The sequence below is a fragment of the Perca flavescens genome, chromosome 9 (assembly GCF_004354835.1).
Source record: "Perca flavescens isolate YP-PL-M2 chromosome 9, PFLA_1.0, whole genome shotgun sequence".
NCBI classification, from domain to species: domain Eukaryota; kingdom Metazoa; phylum Chordata; class Actinopteri; order Perciformes; family Percidae; genus Perca; species Perca flavescens.
In genome coordinates this window covers 25,538,742-25,550,755 of record NC_041339.1, presented here as the reverse complement: position 1 = coordinate 25,550,755, position 12,014 = coordinate 25,538,742, and the positions used below count along the sequence as shown (strand labels likewise).

Here is a 12,014-nt window from a genome sequence, read left to right as displayed (position 1 = left end):
CCTAAGCCTCCTCAGATTTTCTCTAAAAATAGGCCAGGCTTGATATTCTCTCCCAATTTATGCTCTCATCACTGACTTGAGTTAGTCATTAGACGCCATCCGAGTGGGCAGATCAATGCAGCTCATTGATCCATTCTACCAGGTGGAGGAGAGAGACAACAGCACTACAGTAATTGAATAGACCAGAAATAAACACCAGTAGCTTATGACACCCAAGGTCAAATCTGCTGGTGTTTTTGTTCTCTTGTGCATTTCTTCAGTCTATTATTATGGATTTAAGCACTAGTTAAAAGCTGTATTTAGCAATTTTTACACCCTAGATTTCAACCACAACTAAGTTTTTGCAGTGTTCATTGATATACTACAGCAATTTACAAGTTTATATGGCTAATGTGTTAGCTAACACTTTTGTAACGGTACCTGCCCAGCAGGAACCGAGTAGTTGTTCCACATCTCTACATCTGTCGAATGCAAGTCAAGTATTCACTAGGGTTTTATCCCTAAATTACCAACTTCTGAGTGAAAGTAATTAATTCATTGTTTATTTCATTAATTTGAGTGTATGGTGCATTTAATGCCTGAAAAGGTGCTGGGATTAAAAAGAAATCTTAAAACAAAGATGGCCCGACAAGTCTTTTCACGACCTTTAGCCACGAACATGTAAGCACATAATAAAAACACACCCATATTCAATTACATTTTCTAACTTAATTCTGTAAAAATCTTCTATCCTTTTTCATTTTCTTACCCATCATCATTTTTGCACTAGATAGGTAGTCCTAGTCAGCTTGTGGGATCTTGTTAGTTGCCAGTATCTGTCCATGGTTTTATATGGCTTTTCTTGTTCTCCTCTATGTGACTTCAGGTATGTATAGGCTTAATAGCGGCGTTGTCCTGCAAACTCAGTTGAGGCACAGCAGGCTCTCTGCTGTTGATGGTAGTGCTTTTTTCCCTCGTTCCTCATACATGGCTCTTTTCCTTTTTATTAGTGTCATCTGATGAGACGGTGAGCTCTGGCCTGACCACCTGCTTGATCGATTCAGACAGTTGGTCAATGTCAGGTCTGAGGGTGGTCATGCTGATTGCCTTGTTGAGATTGACCCTCACTGCCAATCTCATACCGACACAAGAATACTTGCAGGGGTCCTCTCTGGAGCTGCTGGCACGACTATCTGTCCTGGAGAAATGAGAACGATTGTATGCTGGGTGGTGGAACTCTGTGCTAGTCCATGACTTTTCTTTGGCTGCCATGATATACTGTAGTCGATGACCTTAACACTGCAAATTGATATTTGTTGGCTGCTCACATGCAGTGTGTGTATATATAATTAAAGAGAATGCCTTTGCAGAAAATAAACATCTCTGTGTTAAGTAAGGGTTAATGCCCGATGAGGTGTCCATTGTCAGGTATTAATGGACAACGGCGAGGCGTGAACGTACTCTGATATAGTATCTAAAATGGGCTTCATGCTTTTTGCGCTCAGAACGGTCGGGGCGCTACAGGCGGAGCGCATGGTCGCCGCAAACAGTCTGGTCGTTCATACTGAGTACATACAGACTTTTTCTCATCTATAGCTAATCATTGCAACGCGGTGTCTGCGTTGTTACAAAACCTTGGAGGTGCACGGCTCGGCGCTCAGACCCTCGGCGCGCATTCGCCCAGGCCGCAGTTCATCGTCGTCATTTCGCCGTCTGCATCGCCCAGACTGCACTAAACGCAAGAAGCATGAAACAGGTTTAAGATTGCTAATGCAGTTAGCATCATTGAGGTATTTTTTTCTTTAGGATTGATTGTTTTCTAATTGTGTGTGTGTGTGTGTGTGTGTGTGTGTGTGTGTGTGTGTGTGTGTGTGTGTGTGTGTGTGTGTGTGTGTGTGTGTGTGTGTGTGTGTGTGTGTGTGTGTGTGTGTGTGTAGCAGGCACCAGAGAGGGTGGGTCAGAGCGATGCTATGTATGAGGTGGTGAGTCTTCAGAGGGAGGCAGAGAGAAGCAATGAAGGACGACTGGCCTCGCCCACTGAGGAAGAGGAGGCTGATGAAGGTATGAATGTGTCTCTTTTTTTTTTCTCTCTCTATCGCTCTCTCCTCAGTTGCTTGTTTTCTACCCCTCAGCTAATCATATACAATATATATTAACTATGCCACACTACATAATCACCAATAATGCACATTCTTTGATTCTTTGAGAAGCCAGTTAGGTTTTTACTGTCTCTGTACAACACACACACACACGCGCACAAGTCACATCTCAACATAATTTGCCTTGCATGATTGAAAAATGCGACCTCACATTGCGTAGCGTACAAATCCTTCACTGCCTTTAATATCAGAGAAAAACGAGACACCACAGTCACAAAAAAAGAAAAGAATGGCTTTACCACAAATAGCTTGTTGGAGGGAGCATTTACTTTACATTACACATATCCAGCAGTTTATTTTTTTCTATGAGCATGAATGCCTCATCTAAATGAGATCATATGTCCAGACATTCAGTCTGAAATAGAGGTTTACCAACACACATCTACTCTGTTTTTATTTTTATTTTGCAGTAATGCCTTGTCAGAAGCACTGTGCTATTCATTGGCTGACATGAATCAACAGCAAAGTTTCATTTTGTTTAGGCACATAAACATGGGCAGGGTTGGATGTATATATGTGTTTATGTGGGTTGTGTGTGAGTGTGCCAGGGCATGTGATAACAGCAATGTGTATAGATTATGGGAAATGAGTTTGAATGTGTATTTGTGTGCATATGTGTGAAAGACGAGGCATATATTCGGTGTGTTTTACAGATTTTGTGTGTTATACCGTAAACAGCAAAGACTGAAGTGTGTGTGTGTGTGTGTGTGTGTGTGTGTGTGTGTGTGTGTGTGTGTGTGTGTGTGTGTGTGTGTGTGTGTGTGTGTGTGTGTGTGTGTGTGTGTGTGTGTGTGTGTGTGTGTGTGTGTGTGTGTGTGTGTGTGTGTGTGTGTGTGTGTGTGTGTGTGTGTGTGTGTCATGAGTGGTTTTGTGTGGATCCTGTCCCAATCCTGTTAGGGCTTGTTTGCTTATAGCACTGCAATGTCAAACTACCATCAAGCAAGCCCCACACAACCTTTTTGGTGAAATTAACAGCCTTGGTCGATCAAACAGACCAATGATCTTCCTAACTAGCCAAACAGTGCCAGTCCTCTCAATGTGACATATAACAATATAGCAATATGAAAGAAAAATAAGTGTGTGTGTATATATATATATATATATATATATATATATATATTTATTTATTTATTTATTTATTTTAATAAATATTATAAATAAATAAATAAAGTTGTGTTGAAAATAATAGCAGTCCAACATCACTAACCTCAATTTTGTGGTAGAAGTGATATTTCTACATGGCAAATAATTTACTAGTAAGTGTAGAGTCATAGAAAACCAACAGACTCAACAGTCATGACATGCATGCTGCTCATTTTGCGTAATTGAAAGGGGCATGTTCAAAATAATAGCAGTGTTGTGTTCACTTAGTGAGGTGATTGATTCTGTGAAGACACAAGCATCAATTATGGTCCATATTCAAGGAAGGAAGGAAGCAAATGTTGTGCATGCTGGTTAAAGTGCATTTCACACTGAAATACTTAGGAAAATGGGTCATTCCAGACATTGCTCTGAGGAACAGCAGACTTTGATTAAAAAGCTGATTGGAGAGGGGAAAACATATAAAGAAGTGCAAAAAACTATAGGCTGCTCAGCCAAAATGATATCAAATGCCTTGAAATGGCATCCAAAGCCTGAATGATGTGGGAAAAAACGGTCAACTATCCATTCGAATGGATCGAAGAATAGCCAAAATGGCGAAAGCTCAACCATTGATCAGCTCCAGGAAAATCAAAGAAGACTTAAAGTTACCTGTGAGTAGTGTTACGATCAGAAGAAGGCTATGTGAAGCAAAGATATCAGCTAGAAGCCCCTGCAAAGTCCCATTGCTGAAACAAAGACATGTACTGAATAGGAAATTGAAATTTGCCAAAGGACACATTGACTGGCCAAAGGAGAATTCTGTGGACTGATGAGAGCAAAATTGTTCTTTTTGGGTCTAGGGGCCGCAGATAGTTTGTCCGACGACCCCCATGCACTGAATTCAAGCCACAGTACTGTGAAGACAGTAAAGCATGGTGGTGCAAAAATCATGTTATGGGGGTGTTTTCTCATACTGTGGTGTTTGGCCTATTTATCGCATACCAGGGATCGTGGATCAGTTTCAATACATCAAAATACTTGAAGAGGTCATGTTGCCTTATGCTGAAGAGGAAATGCCTTTTGAAATGGGTCTTTCAACAAGACAATGACCCAAAACACACCTGTAAGCGAGCAAAGTCTTGGTTACAGATGAACAAGATTGATGTTATTGAGTGGCCAGCCCAATCCCCAGACCTCAATCCCATAGGTGACATCAAAAATGCTGTTTTTTGAGACAAAACCCAGTAATGTAGAGGAATTGTGGACACTCCAGTGCAATCGTCCTGGGCTGGAATACCTGTTCACAGGTGCCAGAAGTTGGTCGACTCCATGCAATACAGATGTGAAGCACTTCTCAGAAATAATGATTATGCAACTAAATATTAGTGCAGTGATTCAAAGTAAAGCAAACCTTGAGACATTTTTCAGTTTATACAGTAAATGTTTGAGTTTGTAAAGAAAAATCCAAATACTGCTATTTTTTGGAACAGCCTAATATTCCTTTTTCTTCACTTTCTGTAAAGGTATAACACAAACTTGATGAACTTTGGTCATGTTTTGATTTATAATTTGAATGTGCAGTGTTCCCAATGCATTGATATTATTGAATTAAAAACTATTCTAAGGAGTTTGAGCATTATTCACTTTTTAAATCACACTGCTATTATTTTGAACACAACTGTTTGTTTTTTGTTGTTTTTTTAAACACTTTTCTTGTTCAAACATAGCTTTTGACCACTGCAATCAATGCAAATTTGACACCAACCACCATCCATCAGAATAGAGTTACTCATCAAAGCATGTTGCTTGTGATATCAATGCCCATAAGTGTCTTGATTAAAACACTGAATCCATTAAATATGAACAGTTTAGGTGTCAAGCCAGAGTGGATATAGCCCCATCAATAATGGCAGGTATGCCAGAGGGTGCTATTACATTTAAAGCACCAACACTAGCTATTAGACTAAAGTGGTTTCCAAACATGACCCAGTTTCAGCCCACTAAACGGGACTGGCATATCCACCTGACCGTGGTCTCAGCTGTGCAGGTGTTGCAGATTAGGCCTGTCCACAATTCAGACTGCAAGCTTAATGATGTTGGTTTGGATGAAGAGGATTTTCTCCAACATCACATTCACAGCTAAATTAATTGAATAATAGATCATCCCATCGACTAAAATATTTTAATGATCAAAATATGCATTCAAAACTCTATCTATAAAATTACTGTATTATTTACGTATTTTATATATGCCAATATAAAGAAATGGCCTCGGTGGATGTTGTGTAGGTTAATTAGTCACACCTACATATGACATTTTAACAGGATACTAAAGCCTGCAGAGTTCTTCAATTACTGCAATTCAAGCACTACAATGAAATATTAACCTGAGCCCATATGAACTTAGTATCCCCCTTTCCAAATTATATCAAAACTTTTTTGTTGACAACACAGAAACTTATAACATTGGAGGCCCCTCTTCGTCTTATTGTGTGGCTTCCCTATCGTCTTTGCCACTGTCAACACACTTTTTTCTTGAAGCACTAAAAGGTGTTAATGGAGTGGGAGGCAGAAATCGTCGCCTAAAGCCACGAGTCAGCCGCCAAGGCCGGCGCTGACGGCATTCAACTGGCACTGTGGGAGCTATTCAGAGGGCTTTTTCTATTATGCCCCTCTCCTCCCCCAGAGCTGAAAATTGGAGGCGCTCAGGGCCGTGGAGCTGGAGGTCAGCCTCATTGTGTACAGAAATGAATACATTCCCAGTGTAGATGCCTACACTGTGAGCAGACACACATTCAATTCATGTGGATGTTTACTTTATTTTTTTTTTTTTAAAGCTGACATATCTTTGACATCTCAGGCTTTGTGATTGTTGCTTATTGTTTTTTTTGTTGCCTTTTTATATACACGTGCAGGCACACACTTTGTGTATGAACTGTATGCTATGTTCCGTTTCATTTACACTCATACAGACTGTGATCAAATACATGCATATATCCATACAGTCCCTCTGCTTTATAATGTATAACTGAAACCATCTTGTATCTGCAGAAGAAGAAGAGCTTGATTGACTAAGGTAAAAAAAAAAAAAAAAAAATAAAGAGCAGTAAAGGAAATCATATTCAAAATTAAAGGATATAAATAAAAGGGTAAAATATTAAAAGTAGAACATCTTTATGATACTAGAATTTCTGCTCACTTTAATGTAGACAAAACCAATCCACTAGTGGTGTAAACATCAGAGAGATCCTATTTGAAAGTAACCATATAGTGAATGCAAAGCTCCTCTCCAGATTGAAAGGTAACCGTAATGGCCCTTCGTCTTCACAGTTTCTTTCATCACCTGGTAAGTTGGAAGCAGCATTGGACTCACGCTTCCTAGCCACGTGTCCTCAGCCGATATGAGAACAGTGGCAACAGCTTTGTGCTGGGTCTGAACTATTTGAAAGGGCTCATCAAGCATTTATAAAGACCTGAAAAGCTCCTGCTGAGGCTGTAAGGATGTATAGGAGCAGCAGTTCATTCAGCATTGAAGCTGCATGTTCTAGAAGAAAATGTCTTCCCTCATTATTTAATGCCAAGGTCTAAGTAAAGGCTTCAGTGGGAGTGAACAATGTCTTTAAAACCTTTTTGAGGACTGTTTATTCATTTATTATTATTTCATATTTCAAAACTGGAAAAAAAAAACTTTGAAAGGCTGAAGCTCAGTGGCAGCGCTCGGTCTAACTGGCAGCAACTGAAAGTTCGATGATCTGGCAGGGACCCAGACTCCTGACCAGCAAGCTTTCCGGCGAAGTAGTCTAGGTGTAGGGACTACGCGATGCGCTAGCTAATTCTTGTCTCATTTGTTGTCTGATAAACAGTAAATTCATCAAATAATTCAGTGTCCCATATTTCTAGTTTCCAAGATACTGTAGTGGTCCGATTCAGAGTTTAAGGCCAGAACTAAGAGACAAAGTTGGAAGGAATCCCGTGACTCGCAAGCTCCCCATTGTGTGGATCTCAGTATGCAATATGAGTTCAAATGTGCGTTTGCAAAATTTCAAAATAAAAATTTGCCCTTTCAAAAATGTTCTCCCAACATGCGCGCACCAGTTTTTTAGATAACACTTTACAAGCTTTAATACCTGGAAGACGAACTAAAAACACCGGGAGAACATTGACAAATTTAAACCTCTGAAAATGTGTTGGAGAAACACTACAAAAAGAGTGCTGCCGTTTCAAAGAAGGAAAACTCAAATACAAAATTATGTTTGCAGAAATTACAAATTTTTTTCAGCCTATCAAAACATTGTGCAAGCCTTCAAAACTTAGGTTCAATATTGCTAAGCCTTTTTGAGTTTCAATCTTTCAAAACTTTTTTTTTTTTTTTTTTTTTTTTTTTTTCTTTTTTGTCTTTCAAATATGACATGACATTATATATGTCCCATACTGTTGCTGTTCAGATTTGTTGTTGAGATATCAATGAAACCTAATGCCATGCCCTGAGAAGTTCATTGCCTCCATTGTGTTTTTTTGCATCTCATTCTTACTGTGTATTATGTGCTGGATGTACGTGTAAATCTCTGTGTGGACTGTGTGAGTGTTTGTTCCAGTGGGCGGTCTCTGTGTGGGGATCAGTTCATCTCTCCAGCAGCAGAGCAGGCCAGACGGTCAATTAGTGCTTCTGCATCTAAACACAAGTGGTTTGCTGTGCTGATTGCCTCTTGTATGCCTCACAAACCACCAGACAGACGAACAGCAATAACGAAAGTGTAGGCACTGCACAGGCACTCCTTCCTCCATTTGACTGTGTAGCATCAATAGTAACAGCGTTTAAAATGTGAAATACAGATCCCTGACATGCATACATAAAAAGATATAGAGATGTATATATCTCAATCCAGTGGACTGCCAGTCTTATCCTCTAAGCCTTCATGAGGTTAAAATGCTTGACTCAATGATGAAACAAGACCAAACCGGGTCTGAGCATTTAACACAAAGACCGCTCAACACCGTCAGTTGTAGACATTTTTAAAGGTCTTGGTCTGAGCACTGTATTCTCATGTTGACAGAGGTTACAGATCTCAAGAATAATCCATTTATGCTCTTAATGTCTGTTAATGTCTGGCTGTGTTTGGGTTTCTCGCAGATAGTGACAGGGAAATCTCCAGCGGGACGGGAGACGTTTCCAAAGACTGTCCTGAGAAAATCCTGGAGTCCTGGGGAGGAATCCTCACCAGATGGTAAGGTTTCAAAAGAGAAAGACAGAGTGAAATTTAAATGGATCCAAATTTAGATTGAATTGGATGGTGCATGACGGTTGGAAGCTCAACAGAGAGAAGTTGAAACCAGTATGGAGGAAGGAGAATGAGATACAGGATAGTGAAAAAATATGGAGTTATGGATTTGTATACAGCTGGATGCCCTAAAAGAAGAAAGAGTGGAAGTTATGGAGAAAGATGAAGAAATGGGAATACTAGAGATGGAGAGTTTAGAGGTGAATGGTTAAAAAGTGGAGGGTGATGGACAAGATGCAGGGATTGTGGTTAATACTGTACTGAGTTAATGAATAAATGCAATTACATCAAATGTGAATGTTAGCTCTTTGTCTTGTGCAAAAGCACTGTGACACGACACGTTGCTGCTGAAAGGTGAATCGGGCCCACCCTGCCTCATACAGACTGTGATATACAGTACAGGACCTTTGATTGTTTTGTCATCCCTCTTAGTATAGAAAACAGTTCCCTTCAGATACAGCCATTTATTTAGCTGCTATAACACATAATGTCATCAATCTAATACTTGTGCTTTTATTACAACCATCGTTGATACATACAGCTTTAAGTGTGGCATGATTAACTGAAGATGAAAGATGTTTCTGCTTTTTGTTGTTTTCTTGCTGTTGCATCAGCATAATAAGGTGAAGTAGCTTATCGGGAAATTGCTTGCATATTGCCTCAATAAATGCATTATGATGAGATTTCAAGCATCATTAAAAAGAGCTGACAGTGTGTTTTCAAAAAAGCAAGATATTGTGGGAGAACTCTTACAGCATTGCAGCACTGCGGTTAATACTGTACTCTAGTAGCTACGGTAATACTGTACTCAATACCCTACCCTATATGATATTTAATGAGATAGGTAGTACTGTGATTAAAACTGTAGTTAATAATAGAATAAAGATGTGCGTAACTGACTATTGTAGTCAATACTGAAGTTAATTCTGTAATTTTAGTGGGGCAGTGAACCTTGCGCTGCTTCAGTAGAAATGTAGTAGAACCATAGCAGTGTGGTTGTACTTTGCAGCTCCCATTGTAAACGTGTCTATCAGTATGAATAGGTAACTGGATGAAGTCAGGCCTACCTGGCCAGAGAAGTGAGGAAAAAAAGATAAAAGCATTTTGGTAATTATACTATAATAACTACTTTGTTATTAGTAGTATAAGGTAGTATTCATGTTGTAGTGCAACATGAATACTTCAGTGACAGGCATTTAACTCTGCACTTGATTAACTTGATTGGTCTTCATACTGTCCATGCACAAAAAGTCAATTATCAAATCTGCCCAGATGCACTTCACATTAATATTTAAAGTGCCCGAATTGGATTAAGTGAGATTATAAAATAATGGATTACCTCTGCGTGTTGTGTATCAGGCATGGGAACCTGTCCACTCGTCCGAAGGGTTTGCCCTCGTTGGTTCACAGTGGCATTCCCGAGCCACTCAGAGCGGAAGTCTGGCAGCTGCTGGCCGGTTGCCACGACAACCACGACCTGCTTGAGCACTACCGCATTCTCATCACCAAGGTAAACGCGTGTGCGCACGGACGCACACACACACACACACACACACACACACACACACACACACACACACACACACACACACACACACACACACACACACACACACACACAATGGAGAGATGACCGCTTACAACAAGTCACATTTCTCATATCTTTTTTTTTTTTTGGGTAAATGTGTGAGGTGACACAAAACGTGTCCAGGATGTTTGCAGACTGATCACACACACAAATGGCAGTGTGTACTTAACTTCAATTTCCAAATTCCATTTTTTTTGTTTATCATAGCCTGATCTTAGTGCTTGCATGCCAACAGGCTGTTATTGGTTTCTACTGGATTTCATGTCTCAACATTAGCTAAAAAAAATATTACTTACAAAAGTCAAGAGTTTCTTAAGCAGTACCACACGAGAGGCACTGCTGTTGTCCTGAATACTTTTCTGATTTGTCTAGGTCAGCTAATGGGACTGTGGTAAAGTGAGCTAGCGAGTGCTGGACCAGCGGCTCTCTTTACCGCAGTCGTATGAGCACATCTAGAGGAGAAGTATCCAGGGTTCATGGAATTCCTCAAATTACTTGTCAGAACTAACTAAATGTTAATGTTTGTAATTGTCTCGTCTTCTTCGACGGATTGTGGGGAAAAAAAATTATTTGTTTCAAATCGGTAAAATAAAATCGGTAAAATAGACATAATGAGTGGCACATAACGTGAAGTAAGATGGCATTTTATATTGTTTGAGTTTTAACTTGTCCAGTGGGGCAAGTAAATTTCTCTTCCCTGCCAAAATCCACTTGTCCCAGACAAGCCTTTATGTCGAGCCCTGCATGGAAACTTAAAATATGGAAAACGGTGTTCTCACATGCTTATCATTTCATTCTTTTCACTTGTTTTCCTACGGAAATATGAATGTTTTAGCATACAGCGTGTTGAAAGTATATTATCTTTCTCTTGTGTGTGGATGGTTCTAACACTATACAGAAGTTAACAATCAATTCATTCTCCCAGGTATAGTGCAGGTCTTGGTTGTGGTTTGGTGAACACCAGATGAGTGGTGCAAATGGTTTTAATATCATGTCATTATTATGAAAATAAAGTGGGAAATATTTTTCCTTATTGTGTGTACCATAGTATGTCTTAGAGTACCAACGTCATCGACAGCACAGCGGTTTCTCTGAACTCTGCATCTTGTCGGAGAACACTCTAATTTAGCTGTGACATTTAAATGCATGTGGCGCTGTCTCAGGACTATTACAGCTCCTGTCTGCCCTTTGGCCTCCCAGAAAGCTTGCAAGAATTCAATGTGATTTTTATTTTATTTTTTGGCCTTTTAGTATTTAACTGTTGGGTGTTCTTCCTGTCGTGTTCACATATAACCTACTTGTTGCAGTTTAAGTCTGACTGTTTGGTCATTTGAGTTTAGGGTTGTGAAAATGCTGTCATACAGGTGTGCATCAAACTCTGGTGCACAGAAAATTAGATTTGGATCCGCTGCTGGCAACTAAGGTAGCTTCACACCTGTAGTATGTTCATATAATCAGGACAGAGGGAACAAAAAGTTTTATTGGTGCCTGGCCCAGTTTGTGTGTACTCAGAATGAACCAAGAGCTGCAGGCATCAAGTCATATTAACAGACATTGATCGGACAGTTTTGGCAACTGTCATCCTACATCATCAGTGCAACATGGACCCATGGACAGTTTACAATTTACACATTTTATTTAATTTTTTTGTTTTTCTTCAGAATGACTTAACAACTTGGTTGGAACAAAATAACAGTACACATGTCATCCAAAATGGGTGTCACAAATGCTCAAATAATTAATGATGAGTAGATTTTTCCATTGACAATGCATATTCAATTGGACTTGGGTAGCAAGCTTTTTAAGCCGTTTTTTGTTGCTACACATTTAAAAACAAATAAGTAAGTTAAGTTCAACAGTGGGAGCATTAGCCATATAAAGACACTGTTATTACAGCTTTATGATAAAGATATCAATCCATCATTA

General features: G+C 39.5%; 1 protein-coding gene across 1 annotated transcript in view; it reads left to right on the top strand.

Moving 5' to 3' along the window:
• The window catches only part of rabgap1l (RAB GTPase activating protein 1-like), a 144,961-nt gene that overhangs the window by 22,202 nt on the left and 110,745 nt on the right, over positions 1-12,014 (top strand). Inside the window, exons 11-13 of the mRNA XM_028588557.1 lie at positions 1,917-2,040; positions 8,353-8,446; positions 9,860-10,010. Coding sequence (XP_028444358.1) covers positions 1,917-2,040; positions 8,353-8,446; positions 9,860-10,010 — 369 coding nt within the window. The remainder of the gene's footprint in view (positions 1-1,916; positions 2,041-8,352; positions 8,447-9,859; positions 10,011-12,014) is intronic.